At 42.7% G+C, this 22,172-nt stretch overlaps 1 protein-coding gene across 6 annotated transcripts in view; it reads right to left on the bottom strand.

The window, feature by feature from the left end:
- Nucleotides 1-13,276: 13,276 nt before the first annotated feature.
- FAR2 (fatty acyl-CoA reductase 2) overlaps nucleotides 13,277-22,172 on the bottom strand; it is a 148,806-nt gene continuing 139,910 nt past the window's right edge. For all 6 annotated transcript variants that reach the window (XM_049821937.1, XM_049821938.1, XM_049821934.1 and 3 more), the window contains 3 exons: nucleotides 20,564-20,693; nucleotides 18,596-18,723; nucleotides 13,277-17,001 (listed from right to left, as the gene is read on the bottom strand). In XM_049821937.1, the coding sequence (XP_049677894.1) occupies nucleotides 16,839-17,001; nucleotides 18,596-18,723; nucleotides 20,564-20,693 (421 nt within the window). In that variant the 3' untranslated portion in view covers nucleotides 13,277-16,838. The remainder of the gene's footprint in view (nucleotides 17,002-18,595; nucleotides 18,724-20,563; nucleotides 20,694-22,172) is intronic.

The raw sequence follows: 22,172 nt of genomic DNA, 5'->3' as shown, positions 1-22,172 counted from the left end.
ATCAAACATCTAAGCTCACATTCTCTCTCCCAGCTTTCTCCTTCCTTTTGCTGTTCCTCAATTCATTACAGCTTTTCAGAATCTTGCTGGATTCTGAAGGGATTGGTCATGAGTCAGGAGAATCCCATCACTTTCTTAGCTTCATTTTTTTATTTCTCACTTGCACTTTTTTCTAAATAAATCTTAACTTATAGAACTTTAAGAACTCCCTTTCTTATGGTTTGATTTTTAAACATCAGCTCCTTCCATCCTAATCTTCAGCATCTTTCCATCTTCTTTTGCCTACTGATGTACAGACCACCTGATCACTTTTAGACACTACAAGGTATATTTTGGGCTGGTACCACTGACCCTCAGCAGCAGTGTTCTTAACTGACACCTGGTAATGGAATATACTGTAGTAACAACAAAAAATAAGTAGGATTTTGCTGCTGCTGCAGTTCTGGTTGGAATAAATTAAAACAAAACAATAATAAGCTGGACTAAGTTTGGACAAAGCAACTGGAGTGACTTCTGATAAAACGCCATGTTTTACCTAATGGTATTGTACTTGTTAATTGTTTGGCTGATAATTCCACAGGTCTTTTCATTTATCTGGTGGACCTGAACTTTCACTACTACTTTTAGCATGGCTATTAATTGTTTCATATTTATCGTAGCATTACGCTACCAACCTAGAACTAAGCTTGTTGTCGTTTGGCTGTACTTGTTTTGTTTTATTTTATGTTATTTTATTTTGTTAATTTGTTTGTTTGCATCCTTCTTGCCCCAGTGGTAAGCCAAAACCTATGTGAATTGACTTAGATCAAATAGATTTAAGTAAAATCCAGACTGGTAATTCACTGCGTTATTGATAAGTATTCACCCAGAGCCTTTAGACTTTGATAGTTTTGATCATAGGCTAGATTGAGGGTCTGTTTTACTTTGTCCATCTCTGCAGACAGTATTTCGGAGCAGGTAAGACTGCAGCCAGTGTAACATCGGAGAAGTTCCCAGCACCGCTCATGAGCAGGCTCTATCCACTAAGGAATTAAGCACACTATGATATATTGATTTTCAGGCTGTCTGACAAGAAAGCGTTTTGATCCCTCGAATGTTGTACTGACATATTACTTTATATCAATAATTATACGGTAAGGGAGGTAATGGATCACAAAAAGATAGGAAATCATATAGAATAAGGTGATAGAAGGACTATGACTAAAATGTTTTTCTCTCTTTTATTTGCCAAAATAATATAAACAGGACCAAAAATGCTTACAATATAAATGTAAATGTTTGGAAATGCAGTATTTTGATTTGAGGGGGAGGGTTAGTTATCCCCTGGTTATGCATTATGAGCATATTTTAGAAAATGGGAAGCTTGTATTAAAATCTGAAGGATGGAAATAATTTTTGAGAAAAGAATTTTTCCTGCTAAAAGTTGAAGTTAAAATCTTCCAAAAGAGGCATTGTGTCAGTTACCCTCTAATGTTTCAGTTTCTGTTCTACGATATCTTGTAGGAGTTCCTTAACTCAAATTCACATATATTTCAGCAAAGTAAAGGAAAAAAAAAATTGAGTACATTTTACAAGTGATTCAAAACACAGACTTGGGAAAGATTTTAAACTTATTTCTGATGCCCGTCAGGCACACGTTCCAACTCTTACCTTCCACGGACATGGAGCGACCTGGCTCTTTTTCTTGGGACGGCTCTGAGAGCGCTGTGCTCCCCGTGATGTCCGCGGAGGAGATGTGCCGCACGGGTGCTGAGCGGATCCGCCGGGCTGGGGGGCACCGGGGGGGTCCTGAGCTGGAGCAAGGCGAGCAGAGCAGAGGTCTGGGCGGACCCGACCTGGCATGGGTGGGGGAGAAGCCCTTTTGTGGTTTTTTGGGACCATTTCTGGGGTCAGGTCCTTATATCTTGGGAGAAATCCTCAGCGGTTGTGTAGCTGTTGGTTGTGCAGCATGGGAGCGAGCTTCATTTTCTCTGCTTTTCTGTTTCTCCTCTCTGCTGGCTTCTCCATCCAGCCTGCCAAACCGTTTCCTTGCTTTCTGGTTGAACTGGTCACAAGGAGATTCTTTTGCTTGCACGGCTTTGCCATGTTCACCTGTGGTCAGGGGGCTCAGCATCTTGGGCTGAGCCCATCCTCCCTTGTTGCAAAGGATGTTTAATTGACCTGAACCGGGCAGTCAGCATGTGTCTGTCTGTACATCTCTGCGTTTCTGGTTTGAGACAGGACTGGTGAGGCTTCCTCAACCTGCTCCTTCCCTCAAGAGAAAAAAGTTGCCCCCATCTCCTCAGGTGCTCCCCACACTGCCCACTCCCACTGCTGCTGCTGCTCCTCTCCATCCCCACCAGCAGCTGGATCGTAGTCTCGGACAACCCCACAGCGGAGGGGCCAAAGCTGAATGTTACATCTCCTGGTTCCAGCGTGATCCCCATCTCGTGGCTGGGACTTTTACCACCCTCCCAGTTCTCTGCTGCATCCCACTTTATTTCCCCAGAAGGAGACCTAACCTCCCCGACTGCTGCTTTGCTCCCACGCTTTGTCCCCCTCTCCCTCCCCCTTGTTTAGTTAAAAATTAGGAAGGCTTCCCTGCCTTTTCTATTTATTATTTATTTTTGAAGTAGTAGCCATATTCCAACCCTGCTTTCTCTCCCCTATTTTTGGCAGGCAGATACCACCCGTCTGGCTGCCGTTCGGGAGACTCTCATCTCGTGGGAAAAGGCAGCGGCTCAGAGGTTCACCAGAAGTTCACGAAGCAGCGTCGAGCCACACGAGGGGACCTTCTTTAAGCTAACCCTGCCCGAGGCCCCGGCCGATGAGTGCAGGCAGCGTTATTTTGGGAAGAGGCTCGATGCCCACAGCGTCGGTGGCAGGAGGGCCGAGGAAGGAGGCGAGGTGGGATGGTGGGGCTGTGGCTGCGCTGGCTGAGGAGGGAGACATCCGCGGCGGTGTGGGGGGAGATGCTTGCACCCACGAGCGGTTTTGCAGGACGCCGGCATCTCCTATGGAAGAGAGCAAGGGTTTGGGCTTGGCCCGTAGCGTTGGCTCTCAGTAGGAGGTGAGCACAAGCTTCCCCGTGAAGGACGTGAGGGTAGAAGGGGGAGGATAAGGGAGAAAAGGAGCGGCGTGGGGAATAAGGGGGTTTGGCACTGCCTAGGAGTTTAATTTATGATCTAAATGTTGGAGTACAGTGTGTGCTTTTCAACCTTGCAGATGACATCAGGCTGGCAGTGAGAGCCGAAGCGTTGGAGGATATGATTAGAATTTGAAATGACCTTCATGAATTGGGAAGAATGCCCTGAAGACCTTGGAGATAATTCAATACAGAGATGCTCAGGCTCGGTGCTGAGGTGGAAATAATGAGCCGTACAGCTCCAGGAGGGGAGCCGAGGTAAGGAGGCCTTGCAGTGGCTCATGGGGGAGAAAGAGTATGTGACAAAGGTGGAAAGTGAGTGGTGGAAGGAGAGAAAGGTGATTACGGTGTTTGGTGACTCAGGGTAACCTGAACTGAAATGAAGCTAGCCGCTGTGCTTGGCTTTTGTCTCGTTTTCAACATGTTGTGACCCCACGAGCTTTATTATGAAGGTAAGTGGGATGGTAGATAAACTGAACATAAACCAAATCCTTTTGCAGGCGGTGTTGCCCCATGGATCAGGCAGTATCACTGAAATCAGTTTCACCAGGGTTTGTTAATTCTCACCATATAAAAACCTGACTAGATTTACAAAACACAAACAAATTTTTCCCTCGCAGCAAGGGAGAAACTTTAAGCCTCTGATGTCTTTTTTACATGGCAATGTAATTAAAAATATGAATAAAAAACTCAACAAATAGAAAAACAATGCAAGATTACAACATATTTTTCAAGACGGCATGTGTGGCTCAGACTGCCCAGAAGCAGCTATTTGACTGACTTGTCAGACTAGATACAAATAGATGTAATTTTCTTTAAAACTGCTGCCTAGCTAGTTACTTATGCATGTGAATGTCTGCTAGGTCCCAAAATTGGCTTGTGAGGTTTGTCTAAGGAGCTCCCCATCAGAGGATGCAGCCGTATCTATGGAAAGTCACTCTTGCAATGTGATGAGTAACTTTGAGTGCTTTTGTACCGCGGGACTGTGGTATTTGGGCAATGCAACCCTGGCTACGTCCCAGGCTACGGTTTGGTGACGTGGAGTAGTGTCACGAATAAACCCCCCAGAGGTTCGTCGCTTCAGCTGCTGAGGTGGCAGGCAGCTGGGTTTCAAAGACCCTAAGAAGTCAGAGAGGGTAAGGACAGGCTCCAGGAGTAGAGCAAGGGCTTTGGAGGATGTCTCTTCTTGTCCCTCTCTGTGGCACTGCAGGATATAAAGGTATCTGGCCCCAAAGGAGAAACGTGTCTTTTCTAGCTCCCTCCCTTCACTCGGTCAGCTTGGGTGGAGGAACACCTCCAAGTTCCCCAGTAGTTCTGGGAGGAGTTGTTCAGATGTGTTTAGGACATAATGCTACACAAAAATACAAATTGTCCTGCGTTCTGACTTGCTGATAAATGAGTTGGCTTTCATCAGAAAGCACTATACTTGGGTTAGTGCTCTGCCAGGCCAAGGCTAGGGTTTACTGCCGATGGGGCTGAGGGCTCTGTTAACACTGGGTGGTGTAGCCAGAATCCCAGAGCGGGGTGGCCCTGTGCTTCCTTCGTTGCCCTGTGCTTCCTTCTTTACCCTGTGTGCTCACGTGAAGCAACAGCAGAGCGACTATGGGGCAGATAAACTGCCTGTATGGAGGTGCGCTATGGGTGGCTTCTCAGATTAGTCATAACTTATCATTACTAAAGCCAGAACTTGAACGGTTTTGTTTATGACACCTTGCTCCCAAGTGTCACAGCTAATAAAAGGTCTGTTGTCCGTCTGGGGTTATAAACTGGCACGTGAAGTCAACCTGCATTACTTGAGTTTAATTATAAATGGAACTCTAAGTCATAAGTAATATGGTTGTGTATATCCGCTTTCTTTCAGTAGAGCAAGGTGAAAAATGTGTTTGTTTCTCTCTTTCTAACGTACCGTATTTGGCCCTGCTTTAATGTAATTGTTCTCCTGACGAGCAGAGTGTCAAATCCCTGACTTCAGCCTCACTTGCCTTTTCAAGCTAGTTTACCTTATTACTCTGTTTTCTGCTGAATCTGCCCTTGCTGACTTAATCTTTCTCAGGATTTTTCTTGATGTATCCTACCTGGCAGCCCTTTATTTATCAAGGAAGTTTCCCCGGAGGTGTTAGGTGGCAGTAAAATTTCCAGAGAGCTCCATAGGCAACTGACATTTTTCTTTTTTCCCAGACCAATTGTCACATCAGCCTCTGCTGGAAGGGGAGCAACAAAATGTTCTAAAACAATCGATAATCATGGCTTGTGAAGACAGGAGTAACTCAAGGAAAAATTTCCCCTTAAACTCAGTGTTGCATAAACATAGTCATTGTTGAATAACTTACTGCCATTCACGCTTCCAAGTGGCCAATACTCTACAATTACAAACTCTAGCTTTTACTATCTAGAGTTGTAAATTATTCTTTAGTTCCTCGACTTCCAAATTGTCTTCATTTTTGAAGGCCTGAGGCAGTAAGAAAGAATAAAATACATATAAACCTACCGTCCATTCTCTGCAAGATTGTGCCATACTATAGCTTTTTATTACTTTCTTGTCAAGATGTAACTGGCAGAACATCGTGGTTTAACCCCAGCCAGCAACTGAGCACCACACAGCCGTTCAGTCACTGCCCCCCACCCGGTGGGATGGGGGAGAGAACGGGGTGGGGGGGGGGGAATCGAACTTTTGGGTTGAGATAAGAGCAGTTTAATAGAACAGAAAGGAAGAAATTAGGAATGATGGTAATAACAATAATAAAATGACATGATTAATATAAGGATTGGAATATAGAAGTGATGCACAATGCAATTGCTCACTACTCGCTGACCGATGCCCGGTTAGTTCCCGAGCAATGATCTGCGCCCCAGCCCCACTCCCCCCAGTTTATATACTGGGCATGACGTCCCATGGTCTGGAATACCCCTTTGGCCAGTTTGGGTCAGTTGTCCTGGCTGTGTCCCCTCCCAACTTCTTGTGCCCCTCCAGCCTTCTTGCTGGCTGGGCATCAGAAGCTGAAAAGTCCTTGACCTAAACCCTACTGAGCAACAACTGAAAACATCAGTGTGTTATCAACATTCTTCTCGTACTGAACCCAAACCATAACACTATACCAGCTACTAGAAAGAAAACTAACTCGATCCCAGCTGAAATCAGGACACAGAGTCACTGGGGTGCTTGCCCATTCTTTTGGGGGCTTTTCAGTGTCTTGCCCAGCAAATACTGTCAGGAAGAGTCACAAATGACAGTGGCAAAGGACCAACATTATAACTAGCAAAACATTTGCTTTGCTTGCCTCAAATCTTGCCTGTTCTCTGTTTACATTTACTGACCTAAATACAGGCAAAACCTCTTCCTACAAACTCTTTTGCTATTTTTCTGGCATTTTCACCAGCCCTGATTTCTCTGACCAGTTTATATACATTTAGTCCAATTAATTATGTTGCACTTTGGCAGCAGCTTTCCCCAAGTGATTCTTAAGGGGTTGTGCTCTTCGGGAGAGGTTACGAGCCCAAACAGCTCAATTGGAGAGGAGAAGCTTGCAGTGAGAAGTGAATCGGAAATACAGAAGTTGGGTCGCCAGCTGAGGTGGGAATTTCCGTTGAAAGCCCCCGGCAAAGCTCTCTGCATGCCCCGTTCAGGGAAGATTGGGGAAGGGTGAATTTTGTTGAGCAGTGGTTTTAAAAGTCACTTTCTTCCCTGGCCCTGGGTCGAGTTATGTGCAGACCGATCTCTGTGCAGGTAGACTGTCACTTGCGTCCATGTGCCTGCAATCCTTGTCAGCGGACCTTCATCTAGAATGTTCTTTTTTCACTCCCTCCTCTTCCTCACTGGTACCCGAACACATATTGGGACATAGACAAGGCCAGTGGGTAGGGATGCAGAATAATGGTGTTCAGGTGATGCGGTGTGTTTGTCCCTGTTGCATTTTGTTTTGGCAGCCTACAGAAATCACTACTAGGTGGCTTTTCAAAGGCAGCTTCAGAGCTGTTGCCTTGATGCTGTTTTACCTAATCTTCATTCTGGGTCATTTTTATAGAAGATGCATTTCTTTGATGTGTACTTTTGATGTGGCTTTTTACGTCTGGGTCTGGGCGAAGCTCACATGATGAGCAGCGTAGCGTGTGCTGCTTCCCTGGAAGGAGCAAGTCACCTCTGAGATTGCAGCGCAGGGGGTTATGAGAATTTGTCTTGGTTATGAGAATTTGTATTATCGAGTCACTTCTGGCAAGAGGAGTAGATGAGCGTGCACCCCTCTCATGGCTCTGAATGGGATACGGGTTAATTCAACTGACCTGCAGGGGGCCGTTACTTCCTTTGCTTTGGTATCCCATTCAATAGGTAGGGCACCAAAGTCCAGAAATCTACTTTATCTCTGTGCCACAGCACTTAGAGTCAAATAATCCTGATTCAGGCAGTTATAAAGTGGGACCTGTGGGGTCTATTCTTAACGAACAACAGTAACTTCTGGTTGTCTTTAATTGAGGCAGATGGGGACAATTGGCTGAGATCCCTTCCCTTGAGACCTGGTGCTTATTCTGTCATCTAAGCTATGGTATATAGGCTAAGGACTGGTTGTCGTGCATGACATCATTTTCCTCCTCCCTGTTTTGCTTCTCTTAGAAAATGAATAGTAATACAATTTCCCTAGCTTATTTAATTGATTATTTGGCTTGATAATACTATGTCATCAGAATGTCAGAAGAAAAGCTTTAAATATTGAAGTCTGCAGGTTGACCTTTAAGGCTTTGTTCTTTGGAATGAATTTGAAATTTCTTGCTGATGGCTTTAATTCATTGATGCATCTTAATGGAAAATTGATTTTTTTTTTTTTCTCCCTAAAGATCACATTTGCATAAAAAAAGGGAAAATGGTATTTTAAGAAAAGATTTGCTAACAAAATGAAAATGATGTCTTTGACGTATGCCCTGGGTTTCAGGATTTGAAATAATGTTCATTAAGGAAAGGCTCGTGATGATGCTGTGACTTTTTCTCTCCTTAAACTCTGCTATATTGCAAGGAAGTGAGAGATGATTACTAGACATTATCTGTTCTTGCTTTACAGAAGACCAACATCATGAGGTGCGGTCTCTGTCCTTAATTTTCAAAATTAGTAGGGTCGAAAGGCATATCCTCTGTTTGTTCTCTAAAACCAAACAAACCCCAGAAACCAACAAACAAAAAGCCCTCAACATCATTCTTTTTTCTTATTGGACTAGGACATGTAGTATAAATCTTACAAAGCCTAGAGGGAGACTGGCAAAATGCAGTTCTGATGAAAGAGCATCATTATAAAGTCAATACCAAATGCCACTAAGAGTGCCATTAACTTGAAAAGAAGAATGAAAAAATATTTCTGTTTAATCTGAATAGCATGGGTCAGATTTTGTTTTTCATGCTAAATTCTGTTAGGTAAGACTGGAGTAAGATTGTGGTGGCCGTAGCAGTAGCAGGGAGCTTATGCAAAGGTTGAGACAAAGCCGCTCCTTTAATCTGGAGTCCTTCAGTGCAAACTGGGGCAGCTCCCCTCTTCTTTCTCTCCTTACCCCTACTTTTGCTGTAGCCTACATCAAACAGCTGTGGACCATCAAGTGGATGTTCTGGGAACTGAGAAATGTCAAGCTCAGCCCTCTTTCTTCTCCTCGCACAGCGAAGCTGTGATGAGCCAGTTTCCTTCTAATCTCGGCCCACAGACACCCTCGGGGTCTCTCTGGACCCTCCTCTCTTTCTTTCTCATCTCTGATACAGAATATGCTCTTGCTATAAAGGAATGATAATCAAAACATTTCGAGAGAGGTCTGTGGGGTGGGGAAAGAGAACGGATTGTGAGGAGAGAGGAAAGCTGGGAGCTGCGTGACTTCCAGAAGAATGCGAGAAATGTGAAGGTGGGGTAGCAGAAGTGTTGTTGGGGTTGGGGACAACAGAATGACAGACAAACTGGCTGGCCTACAGCAGTGGATTAGACCTGCAGAAAAGATATATATATATATATTTTTATATAGGATAGATACACACACATGCACGTACCCACACATGTGTATGTGTGCGTGTGTGTATATATCTACACATACATACACACACAGACACAAGCGTTTTTATGTCTGTTTAGCCTGTGTCGTTGACAAGAGGTCGCTCTCTGTATTTACCAGCATTCTACATGCTGTACGATCCACGAGACCACTTCTACCGCAGTGTTTAGGAGAAATCAGCCAACTGGTGATGAGTAACAGGCTGCATGCATGATTGTTTACATGGCAGGAAGAAAGACTTCTCATCCAGAATTAGTCATATGTGCTAAATACTGCCTCAATCTTCATGCCTTTTTTTTTTTTTTTTTTCCAGAGATGGTCTGGTTGTTTCTTGTTTTGCTTTTATCAAGGTATTCTTAGTTTTTTCAAATTAAAAAAAAAAAAAAAAAAGCCTTTGGAGAAATTTAAAGGCAAATATGTTTGTGATTTGGTGAAATGAGTCCAAGAGGACAAACTTTCTACAACAAATACGATTTTTGGAAAGAAGTTAGTAAAATGATTTCTGACTCTTGACAAAAACATTTTTATCAGTAATACATGGTGAAAATATTTCCTAATGTGCTTTTTGGCAAACAATTCTTTTGAAAACTAACAAATTTGTAGGGTTTTCTTTTAATTTTATGATAATGAAATGCCTTTTTCTTGGATAGTGTTGGACAGAAACTGAAAAATACTAGTCCATCCACATCTACCACCTCCAAGTCTTGGTCCCCCATAGGCCCCTTGGAATTTAACAACTGACATTTTTGAAGGGCATTTTAACTTCTAGCATTCAAAATAATGTCTGGGAAAAAAAAGCTAAATTTTTGGTCACTGAGAGAATGTGTGATTTTAAAAATTAGGTAGGACGTGGCATACCTTTGTACTGAAATGAAGGCAGGTCTGGCTATGTTTTCTGTTAAATTAGTTTCCCATTACCTTCACTGACAGTGGATAGCATACTGCTATTTACAGCATGCTTGTACCTTGCTACCCTCCTGTTACACTGAATTGTAATGGCAATCAATATTAAAACTCCATTCCTTTCCCTTTCCAGAAACCCAGCTGTATGCGGATTTGACCCTACTCAGATTAGACCTGCCCTCTTTCCCTGCCTTCAATTTTTTTGTGTGTCTATGTGCACTCCTGTGTTCATCCATAGATACAAAAAATGCCAAATATTTTGACCAGGCCTGTCTTGAGACATATGTATAACATATCTGTTATTTTACACGTATGTATCTATGCATATGTACCTGTATATACTTATAAGATTAAAAGTTTCTGAAAATGAGACTATCGCAAGGCATTGCAGTCACTAGAATTAAAATGGAAGTATTGAAACACAGAGAACAATTACAGTTTGTGCTCAGCGCTCAGGGTGTCTGATGCCACTGTGCTCCCGCTGAGCTCTGGAAGAAGCTCGGATAACCTACCTATCGTGAATCTTCGTGAAGTGTTGGGGAACAAGCCAATATCCAGCAGGCCAGCCAGAGGAGATGTGAGTGGACTGGTGGTGGGCTGTGCTGCGCATGTGCATCTGAAAACAGAATTGCTGCAGCAGCCAAGGGAATGGAGGTGTTTTGATTTCGGGCTCTTCCAATGTAGATAGCTGGAAACATTTACTAGACTAAACCTTTATTGTTAAAATATACACTCCCGAAGATTTGATAGCAGAGACCTCTGATGGATGTGACATTCTCTTTGTCTACAAATACACTGATGGAGTGCCTGGACTCAGACCTTGAGACGGTGTCTTTGCTTTGGGCAGTTGGAGATTGTTGACTATTGACGTTCCCAGCTGTGAAGATTTTATTTCAGCAAGAAAGATAATTATTTTTTTTATCAGAACTGGAAAAGGTAAGAACTGTTCTACTTGTAAAACAACCAGCCAACTTTCTAGTTAGTCCTGCTATTTGTCAATATGATTTCATTATCTCACTGTGCCACTGCTTCCCAATGGCCTTGGAGACGTCATGCGAAGTACAGTGAAGTGTTTGTCAGAGTCAGAATGTTCTTGGCAATCCTGAGAATTGCTAGATTAAGAACTTACCCAACAGCCTGAAATATTATTGTGTACACTGCTTGGAAACACACGTAAACCACAATTATTTCCAACCCCCACGTATGCCTATGCAGTAACATCCTTAACTTTTCTCGCTGTATGGTTAGGGTCTTGAAAAAAAGCATACCGTATTTCTGTGGACTTTAAAAGCTCTCTATGCCAGAAGAGCATTATAGTGTTAACGCCAAGTGTAAATTAAAGTCCTTACCTTGTAAACCTAAGAATTTGGGGTAATATTCTTGGGTGCAAATGCTATGTTGCTCAGGAAATTGGTCGCGTTATTCCCAAGTTGCCCTTGCTTAAGACCTGTCCCCATCACTTTCTGGAGGACCAGAGATGGACCCTTCCAGGTCGGTTGTATCTGGGTTAAAGTCTCACAGTCATTCATTTTATTAAAATTTGGGATTTCCCCCTCTTTGTTTTCCCTTTCCTTGTGCTGGCAGCTGCCTGTAGGTGGGGCTGCTGTTCCACGCAGGCAGGGAAGCAGGCAGCTGTGCCACAGATGTGGTGCAGATGCAGCTTGTTCTGAACTGCAATGGCCAGCAAGTAACCACCTCCTTTAGCAACTTGAGCGATGCAAAGTAACCATAGTTTTAAAATATTTTGTTTTATTAAATGTTTAAAATAACATAAACATCATATTAACAATTTTATGGCTGAGGTTCTCGTAATTTGTGACTTTACCATTTTATCTGATTTGAGAGCTCAAAAGATTACACCTTAACATTAGAAACTTTGTAATTAAGATTTATAACAGTAAGTTGTCTCATAGCTAACAAGAGAATAGAAACAGCAGATAGAACCATATAAACTTTGGACAGTGGGAGAGTACATATTTTACTATAAACTGGGGTCTGCCAAGATTATTTAAGAACAAGAAACCTTTTGCAAGCAGTTTCGTGTTAATCTGAACAAACCAACTCAATTCATAGTTGACTTTTAAGCAATAGAGAAAAGTGGGATAGTACATCTTTAATTATTCCCCAAATACGCTTTTTTTTTTTTTTTTTTTTTTTTAAATTCTCTTAAGTAAGTCTGTACCACCTTCATACCTATATTTAGCACCATGTAATGGGGTATTCACCATTTAGCTTCTGGGGAATGTACAGTATGTTATTTACTCTGCACTAGAATAAAGGGTCAAATTGTAATAAAAGTTCATCCTTGCTTTCTGCGGTAGAACGTCAACGCTGGAAGAGCAACAGCATGCTTTCGACCATGAAGCTGTAGCTTATTTACAAACAAAAGAATGCCCCCCTCCCTCTTTTCCCAGTTGCTTATTCATGATGATGATTTGATTAATAGTACTACAGGTTTGGTTTCCTTTATGCTGGAAACTGGGGTAGGTTTTAATCACTTTGTCTTAAACTGAATTGGAACAGTGCATACCAAACAAGCACAGCCTGGCATTTTGATATGAGCTCTGCTACTTTTACCATCTCTGTATACTGTGTGAGAAGACTGGTGCTGAAAGATGTAACTACACACACGCGCATATATATAACCATGTTTTCTTAGAAAATGTAAAATAACAAATTTCTTGAGGAGGTGGGTAATGGGCCAACAGACTGTAATATACCAGTATGTCTGTTACCACCCCCCTCTACCAAGAAAGAATTGTATTTTCTTAACAAGGTGAGAATTTTTTTTTTTTTTTTTTTGGTAACAGACATGCTGGAGCTAAACAGCTTTGGTTGTCAGGCAAAAGGCAGTTTAAACTTGGATTAGATTTAGGGATCTGGGTTTTTTTGTTATCGCAATTTAATTAAAAAAAAAAGATACTTCTTAACTGCAAGCTTATGCCCATTGCTCTTTGACAGTGAAATGATATTCAGTATTTCATTGCTTTTGCAACAGCAGTTCACAGCTATAGCCTACAGACTAGTGTATGTGCACAGTATTAACAAAAACAGTACGTCGGGTTCAGCAGTGGTCCGTCTTATTTCTGTAGCAGCACTGCAGGCTTCTGACACCGTGAGGGGGTAGATACACTGCAAGTTCATAGGGTGCAAACAAATAATCCCATTATACTGTCTTGCGGCAGATAGATACTTTCTGTTGTGGCTGTGCAGACTGGCTGCCAATATTGTTCTCTATGCTTCTGCTGTCTGTGAGCAGAGGCTGCAGGAATGCTCTTCCTACTCTTCTCGCCTCCCCATAGCACTGCCCATGCTACCTCTGTAGGAGAAAAAAAAAAAACCACCCCAAAAGCTTGAGTCCTGCTTCAGCCTTAGAGGTATTAAAAGCTCTAGCCTTCAGCCACGAGTAATATCCACTCCTGAGGTGTTCGTGTTAATTTGTGCACAGTCACCACAGGACCTCCGATTTACCGTGGTAAACACTGTATTTGGCTTTTCTTTTGTCAAAAGTTTGTAAGTATACGTGAAAGAGCAAGAGAGAGAATGGGGAGGAAAAGAAATGGCTGTCACTCAGCGTTTTCTTTTAGATATTTTCCCCAAGGCTTGGGTTTCTTCAGAGCACGTACAAATACACTGAGGAGCACACAGTAAAACCTCAAAGATAAGTCACTGCCTGAGGTGAGAACAAGTTCTTACGCCAGGTCCAGCTCTCCACGCTGACAGTCATGATTGGCACCCAAAGGCCATTGCCACGTGTCAGTCTCCGCATTGAGGGTTTTCTGACATATTTCTGCGGTTCAGACAATCACCTGAAAACATCTCGAGCCACAAGACAAGGGATTAAAGATTCAAGTTTCACTGCATGTTATGTCTGTGTTAAGAAAAGCTAACAGCTTGATCCCCACCCCAGGCAAGGCCATCGGCTGCCGGCGATGCTGTGTGGGCTACCAAAGGTCTCCAGAAGAGCATAACCATCTGCAACAGCTATGTTTCTGCAACACCCCAAGCAGCTCCTGCTGTTTTCTCAGGGCTGAGTAGTAGCTTTGCTGTGGCTGTTACCTTCAGCAAAATGCTGAAGAGCTTTAGAACACGGTACCACCATTGGTCTGAGTGAAACCTGAAGCATCTTTTTGCACGTGCAGAACACAGGTCTGGAGATGCTCAGGTGAGCAAAGATACATCTTGGGCTTGGTGGGACAATACAGCCTGTGCAAATAACTCTGAACGCCTGCAGGCGTACGTGAGGAATGCGTGGCATGATGAGTGTTGGGGAAGGGAAGGCAGGACACTTTACTCATAGTAGAGCTGACTGATGTAGACCAGACATCGTAGGTGGAGCAGGTCTGCAGTATTTGACTTTTCTGTGAGACTCAAGTTTTTGTCTGTCACGTGCACAGCGTAAGACTTATGATCCCCCTTAGCTGTTGCTTCTCTTTGTACATAAGGCAGGCACTTAAAAAGACTTTTAGGATATGAGCTGAAATTCTTTCCTACTTTTTTAATGGAAGTTTGTTTCAAAATAATCTGCAGTTTTGTTTTGGTTTGTTTTTTAGCCTTTCATATGAGAAGACTGAAAGCTGGCTGATGACCTGATTATGTACTTGAGGGAATGCAGACTTTCTAGAGGAATCCCTACAGCAACCTGCCTCGCACTGCCAAGGTAGCCACAGTCTCCGCATAGCCAAGTAAGTTAGCAAAGGATAACGCGGCTAAGCCTCACCATATACACTGCTACAGAAGCAGTGTACATGAAATTTCTGGTCCCCAGCACCTGAACCCATAGCTCCTAGTTTCCAAGGCATGACACCTCGCTAATGTGCAATGCACGGCCCGCACTGCCAGCTTTCTGAACTTGGAAAACACATAGCTAACAACCAGCGTGGGTTCATTTTGAAAGTATGTTTTCAAGGCAAGAGCTTAAAAAAATTTCCATCTTTGTAAACTGGGTGCTTGACCTAATTAAGCACAGATCAGAAGTAACGCGTGACAAACATTGCTAGGGAATGCCAAAGCCCTGCCATTCTGGACACCGTGTTTCTGGTCAGGTTCTGCTGCAGGTATCCTTTGGCAATTGCTTGAAACCAGACCTCTGGGGCATACAGAGGAAGATTAATTCCTTGCACCTTTAGAAAGATTTTTGAACTAGCTTGGAGGCCTAAGATATAAATATAGTCATCATAACCTGCTCTTGCCTTCACTGCCAAAAACAAGTATAATTTTTGAAGAATGCCAGCTTTGTAAATACTCTGCTATTCTCAGCTCTCAAAAGAGCAACTGTGTCATTTTTTCTGTGATGTAGCATTACTTTTTCAGACAGCTAGCATGACACAAGACTAAAGAAATTGGATGCTGCATTGTTTCAAAAACTAGCTGCTTTGAAGTCTGATAATCTTAAAGTGCTTATTCAGTGTTCTCTGAATAAAAAATATTCCAGTACTAGATTTAACTTTAAAAATCTGATAGCATGATGAATTTGTTGCTGTTGCACTAAGGCCGTTGTTGCACCAGCTACTTTGAAGAAGGCTCTCTTCCCCCACCCCGGATTCATACTTCGCTAAGTGAAACAAGTATCTCCAATAGCCATGAGCCTTAGGAAGATCCTTGGGTTCCTTTCTAAACTGCAAGGTAGGACTAAATGTATTACCTTCACTGTGCATGACTTTTTTTACGCAGAAGTCAATGAAGCCTTTCCTATTCTCAATGAAAACAAGTTTCAGACTTTTTAATTCCTACTGTCAGGAGTGGCAGCAGAACTGGCCTGATGGGATTTCCTCCATACATGTCTTTACACTTTCATTGCTAGTGGAGTTGTTCAACTGCAAAGTGATTTAGCTGTAATGAAAGCATGAAGGACAGCATCAGGCCTTTTTTGAGCTATAGGGAGAGAGGTTTTCTGCAGACAAACCCAAGGGAGAAAAAAACCCTATTCCTCAAAAATAACAGAGAGCTTCTGAATTCTTCTTCAATCTTTTAAGAAGTTTTCTCTTCATTCTCAGAGTAAATACAGCATTTTTCAAGCCAAAAAAAATGTTCCAGGCAAATGTTATAAATGCAAGAACAGGGCTTTTTAATAGACTGCAACCTTAACCACACAGAGAAAAAATACCTCTCCATAAGAAAGCAGCTTCTGAGTGAGTAGAGTTAACACAGGTACATGAATTCTATGTGTGTCTTCAGTTATGGCTTGAAAGTGTCAGTCCTCACTATAAGACAAGATCTGAAAACTGTTCAGTGTGTTCACTGGCCTAGCATAACTGATCTTTTTTCCCCCCTCTAAGTTTTGAAAAACTGAAACTGTGACATCATGTTTTTCAATAAGGTACCATTTCACTGAATGAGAATGAAGGAATAGCCTCTTTAGGAAGACCTCTTACAGGTTAATTTCCTTGGCTGGGTCTCCTCTGATGGCATCCTTTTCTTCCAAGGTTGTATGCTTTAAATTTGCCTCTTTTGAGGAAGAAGATGGGATTAAGATAGCCTAGGTAGTACATGGGAAGACAATGACTTTGGTTAATTCTTACTCTTGCACATCGGACCCTAGATGAACGGTTCCAGCTTGACCTGTTCCTAAAGCTTCAGTTATGGCTTTAAAAATTGACCTGGTCCTACAGATGAAAGACCACCATGTATTAAAGCATTAGTTAAAATTAAAAAGGTGAATATGTAACAGTGCACAATAAATGCAGGCTGCTGTTGGAGGGAGTGGATTTTTCTGCTACTTTCAGACCCCGATGCCCATAGTTGCTGATTAGAGGAGATGGAGGTCCTTCTGGAAGAGGCTGGTTGCTGATGGACGGCTTCAGTGCCTAAGGGTGCTGGATGCCCTGAAGTAGGAAAGGAACTTGTAGCAGAGGCTCACCACAAAGTACCAGATGTTTCGAGCCATCTGTGACCTTGCAATGAAAATGCGCCAGATGATCACTAGGAGGGTGGTGTTGAATGCGTATCGGATGTTCCTCAGCCTGAGAAAGAGAAAGAGGCATCTTATAGAGGAAAACAAAAACAACAAAAAAGCTTACCAGCTTGCTGCATCTGCTGCAGGTAAGTTTGTAAGAAATCCTGTTTACAAGTAGCCCTTGGGCTTTTTGCCCAACTGTTTTAGTGAAAACGCTGTGCCCAAGATGTCCCTACCGTCTTGCCAAGGACTGTGCTGAAGTGAGGATATAGTGAATAGCCAGCGAGATAGGTGGAACAAATGTATTGCAAGTCTCTCTTGTTCTGTGTGCTCTTATTTCAAACCGGAACAGAAGTCATACTGAGAGTTTTTTCTTTATGATAGTCTAGGTCCAATACTCTCTGCTTTGATTTGGTATATTGGCTTTTTTTTTTTTTTTTTTTACTTTGCAGGATTGGTGGCAGGCTAGAAGACCTACGTTTGCATAAGCTGATGAATAAAGGTCTCCTGTTTGGGTGAAACCTTGCCTTTAAAGTTAGGAAATTACTCAATAATCATAAATGGTCTTTACTTTTGCAATACTGCAGCACTGGAGTTTTTTTTTTGGGGGGGGGGGGGGGGCAGTTTACACCTTATATTTAAATGGCATTCTTGAGTCTTTTAAGATGCTAATCATCTTGTCCTCTTTCTATCAAGCAAAAGTTTCTGCAGTTCTCTAATTCTTACTTTCCCAGTGTCTGAACAAGGGAAGAAAACTTCGTACCTAATCTCCCCAAGACTGGTTTAAATTTTGCAAGAGTCTTTTTTGTTTGTTTGTTAACTTTATCACTGCACTATACCATACTGCCTGTTTGGACTATGAGGCGGTTACTGGCCTGTTACAGATGTTCTTATAAATCCTTTAAAAATGACCTGTGAACGAAGAACTAGTTTAGGATTCCTTGCTATGGCAACAAGCTGTTTTTATGCTTCTAGCATTTACAGTGCACTAGAATGGTTTTCTTAAAGGAAACAACCAGGCTTTTACTCCAAGAGAGCTGGTCCTTCTCCTTTTGTCTGCACTTCTTGGTAAAAGGGCTGGAGAAGACAGGAAGAGCACAATCTTTAACTGAATAGAAGGACAATCTCAAATTGCTCATTCAGACTCTCTTAAACTGTCATCAGGTATTGAATGCATAAGCTCACCACTGACTTTGGAGAATTTTTGCCCATTCTCCCAAAGGAATTAGAGGCTTCAACTTTAAAATGAAATTTAAAATCATACAAATGCTTAAGGTTTTTAGGCAATGTCTTCGAATAGCTAAAAACTTCTAGGAGCTTCACAAAGTCTAAATCTGACCCCTCTTTTTCTATTGTAATTCTGAATGACCAAGATCATCTGCATTCATGTATTCCTCTTATGCATCGTAACTTCGTTACTTGGTCATCTGCTGGGAAGGCACAATATCTAGCCCCTGATCATTAGGGTCATCAAAAGTCCTCTTTTTCTTACAGGTTGGGAAAATGAAATACTGACAACTCTCTGCCTTAAGAAATAAGCTATGCTATGTTTATCTCCATATTATTCAACAATTATTACTGCAATGTAACTAGAATAATTTTCCTTAGAAGCCATCCAAGGCAGCCAGGAGCTCTTGTCCTTGTCACTGGGTATGACTTACTTTCGTAAGTGCTGCTTTGCTGCTGGAATGCCAGCCATGTCCTCATTTAGCAAGTACTTCTTAGCACCTAGGCAGTAGCTTTCAATGTATTCTGACCAGTGCAGCTGACGAACATCAAAGTTGTATAACTGGGATTTAAAGACAAAGAACAGAAGTTAAACGCCAGAGTTCAAAACAAGTTCACTTTAAGCATCAATTCTTCATTGACCTCCATTCCTGACAAGGCTCCCTGTCTGAAGTTCTTAAAGCCACCAAGTTTCCAAGAAGACACGGGCACTAACAGACTGTATTTCACAGCTGTCAATTAACGTCTTACCCAGCTGGGAATCTGGGCGAAGCAAGCAGAAGTTTAGTGCTAACTGGCAGAAAACAAAGATAAGTTTGTCTTTCAGGTAGCAATTTTTGCATAAATACATGTATTTTTACACACATGTACAAGCAAACACACAACTGTGGAAGAAAAATGGCGTTCCACTCAGGTAAATGGATTCATATGAAAACCTCCATGAAGTTTTTAATCTGTCACTAGAATTATGTGTAAATAAATGAATTGGACATTGAGTCAACAGGTGCTTCTGCATCAGTATTACTTGCTGTTGTGCTGTATTATCTCTCAGCAGCTAGACTGACAGAAGTCTAAAAAATAGGTTACTCTGGTGTTTGGCATCAAAAAGTCTCATTGTAGAGCTAATTACCCCAGTTAATTTCAGATGCTTATATTGGAAAAATTGTTAGCAAGCTCTCAGGGGTTGTCTGTCTATTAGAGCAAAGAAAGCATTTTTTTTCCTAAACAAATGACTGAAGTGAATGGTATTTCTTATTTACAGGGTCTTAAAAGAGAATATGCTCAGAAAAATATTTTCCTTTCACCCCCATGCCAATCCAGGCCATTTGCTTTGGTGCAAGGGCCTTGGTATCACACCAGCAATAACTCGAGCAGAGAGGGGCTGGCTAACTCTGTCCAATACAGGGGGTTAGCTACTGTGCAGATCCTGGTGCGTCTGTCAGATATGTATATATGTATAGAGCTGTGTGCTGCCCATAAACTATCTAGCTTGAATACTGTTCACAATGCAGCAGTGGCAACACTGGATGCGGTGCATCTCACAAAGTTCTCATAAGCAGCTTGGTAAACCTGAAACTCTGTCTAGCTTGCACTAAGTCTTTGACATTGTAATTTTTTGTTTATCTGCCTAAGAACTATCTCCTATCATAGCATTTAGGTTCCCTCTACATCTGCTGTGGTCACAGCAGTGCCACTGCCCTTAGAAGTTAGAATTTGCTGCACGCAATCCCTCTGCAGACTAGGGAGGAAAACTCTTGATTCTACTACTGGGAGTCTGTGCAAGAACTTCATGATGCGAGTAAGACCAGTTTTATGTGAATGCCTAAGTATCTCTTTGCAAGGAGATACTGACCAAAGGTGCCTTCAAGCTTATCACAGATCTACTCTTTGTATCCTTCAATCTTTCAGTTACAATCCCATTCTTAAGGAGTAGTATTTCAAACCTATAAAGACTACAACAGAGCTAGACAGCCTGCAAATTAATTGCTCTTTGGGGACTTGAATAAAACAGGAACTTTTTACATATTGTTCAGGTTCAGACACTATGTGTTACCTAAATTTCCCTGTGCAGTGCCCATTAAAACCAAAGGGGATGAAAATGTCAAAATCTTTCAAGTAATTTCCATCTAGGTCATCTACTGCAATGTTAACTGGGAAGACTTTAGCGATTGACCTGCCTCAGAAGAAAGAGCAACACACCTCAGAAGAAGACATTCCTCTCTCATAAATGGAAGGTTCCTCATAAGTTATTTAATAAAACAAGGAGGAAATACATTATTTCAGGTTAAAGTCAGTTCCAGTCATATGGATGTCATTCGAAAGCTCAACAATACACCAAAAATAATTGCTGCAGATGAACAGAATTGCAGGTGACTAGCAATCCATATTCAGGATATACTTACCTTTTTGTCCTCTGTGTTCAGGTGACTCATTAACATATTCATATTATCTGAAGACCAATCCCAGGACTGGGTGGAGAAATACTGCAGGAGCATCATAGACTTGTGCAGTCGATTGATAATCTTCATCATTCTGAAACAGAGGAGGAACGTCAGAGGTGGACAAGAGGTTTGATCGTATGTAAAGGCTGTTGGTTTGCTCTGTAGGTGTTTTCATCAATCCAGATGAATAGGCATTGCAATTCCTGATGAACACTGCACTGCTGCTCACCAGGCCGAGAACTTGCTCAGCAAGTCTAACTGCTCCACCTCAGGTCTTGAGCCTACAGCTAACCAGCTTTTATCGTTGGCTTGAACATGGGTGCAAACAGGCATTTCTCAGGGCAGGACTGATGCTTCACTTACCAGCCTGAACTAAACAAGGGTTGGAGGCCATATCTACATCATGTACCACATGTGAGGTGAAGAGCCCGTCTGAACTAGTATGAAGTCTGCACAGCAGATTGCAAAACCACAAAGGTATATTGCTTGCCTCCCGAGGTGGATACTTCTCTTTCTACCACACAAATTCTTTTCTGTTCTCAAGCCTGACTGGGCTCCTGAAGCAAAGCACTGATTTTTGGAGTTAGCTCCAGTACAGAGGTGACTGCATCTGCAGCATAGACAAGCTCTGAGGTCAATTGCTCAACTTCAGTTTTCAGATAGAATCATAGGATCACAGAGTGGGTTGGGTTGGAAGGGACCTCAAAGATCATCTAGTTCCAACCCCCCTGCCATGGGCAGGGACACCTTCCACTAAACCAGGTTGCTCCAAGCCCCAGCCAGCCTGGCCTTGGACACTGCCAGGGATGGGGCAGCCACAACCTCTCTGGGAAACCTGTTCCAGTGCCTCACCACCCTCACAGTGAAGAATTTCCTCCTAATGTCTAAATCTACCTTCTTTCAGTTTAAAGCCATTACCCCTCATTTTAACACTACACTCCCTGAGAAAGAGGAGTGCCTTCCCATCTTTCCTGTAGGCCCCCTTTTAGTACTGGAAGGCTGCTATAAGGTCTCCCCAGAGCCTTCTCCAGGCTGAGCAACCCCAACTCTCTCAGCCTGTCCTCATAGGAGAGGTGCTCCAGCCCCTGATCAACTTCATGGCCCTCCTCTGGACCTGCTTGAGCAGGTCCATGTCTGTTGTACATTGGGGGGGTCCCAAAACTGAACACAGTCCTCCAGGTGGGGGTCTCACCAGAGCAGAGTAGAGAGGCAGAATCCCCTCCTTTGACCTGCTGGCCACACTTCTTTTGATGCAGCCCAGGATACAGTTGGCTTTCTGGGCTGTGAGCACACATTGCTGGCTCGTATTCAGTTTTTCAGTCACTAATACCCCCAAGTCCTTCTCCACAGGGCTGCTCTCAATCCACTCATCGCCCAGCCTGTATCCATATTTGGAATTGCCCTGACCCACGTGCAGGACCTTGCACTTGGCCTTGTGGAACCTCATGAGGTTCACATCGTCCCACCTTTCTAGCGTGTCAAGGTCCTTCCCTCTGGACAGAATCCCTTCCCTTTAGAGTATCAACCACACCGCTCAGCTTGGTGGCCTGCTTTTCATGTCTTTGGGCTT

Source organism: Accipiter gentilis, chromosome 18 (genome assembly GCF_929443795.1).
Source record: "Accipiter gentilis chromosome 18, bAccGen1.1, whole genome shotgun sequence".
NCBI classification, from domain to species: domain Eukaryota; kingdom Metazoa; phylum Chordata; class Aves; order Accipitriformes; family Accipitridae; genus Astur; species Astur gentilis.
This window is presented reverse-complemented; position numbering and strand designations above follow the sequence as displayed.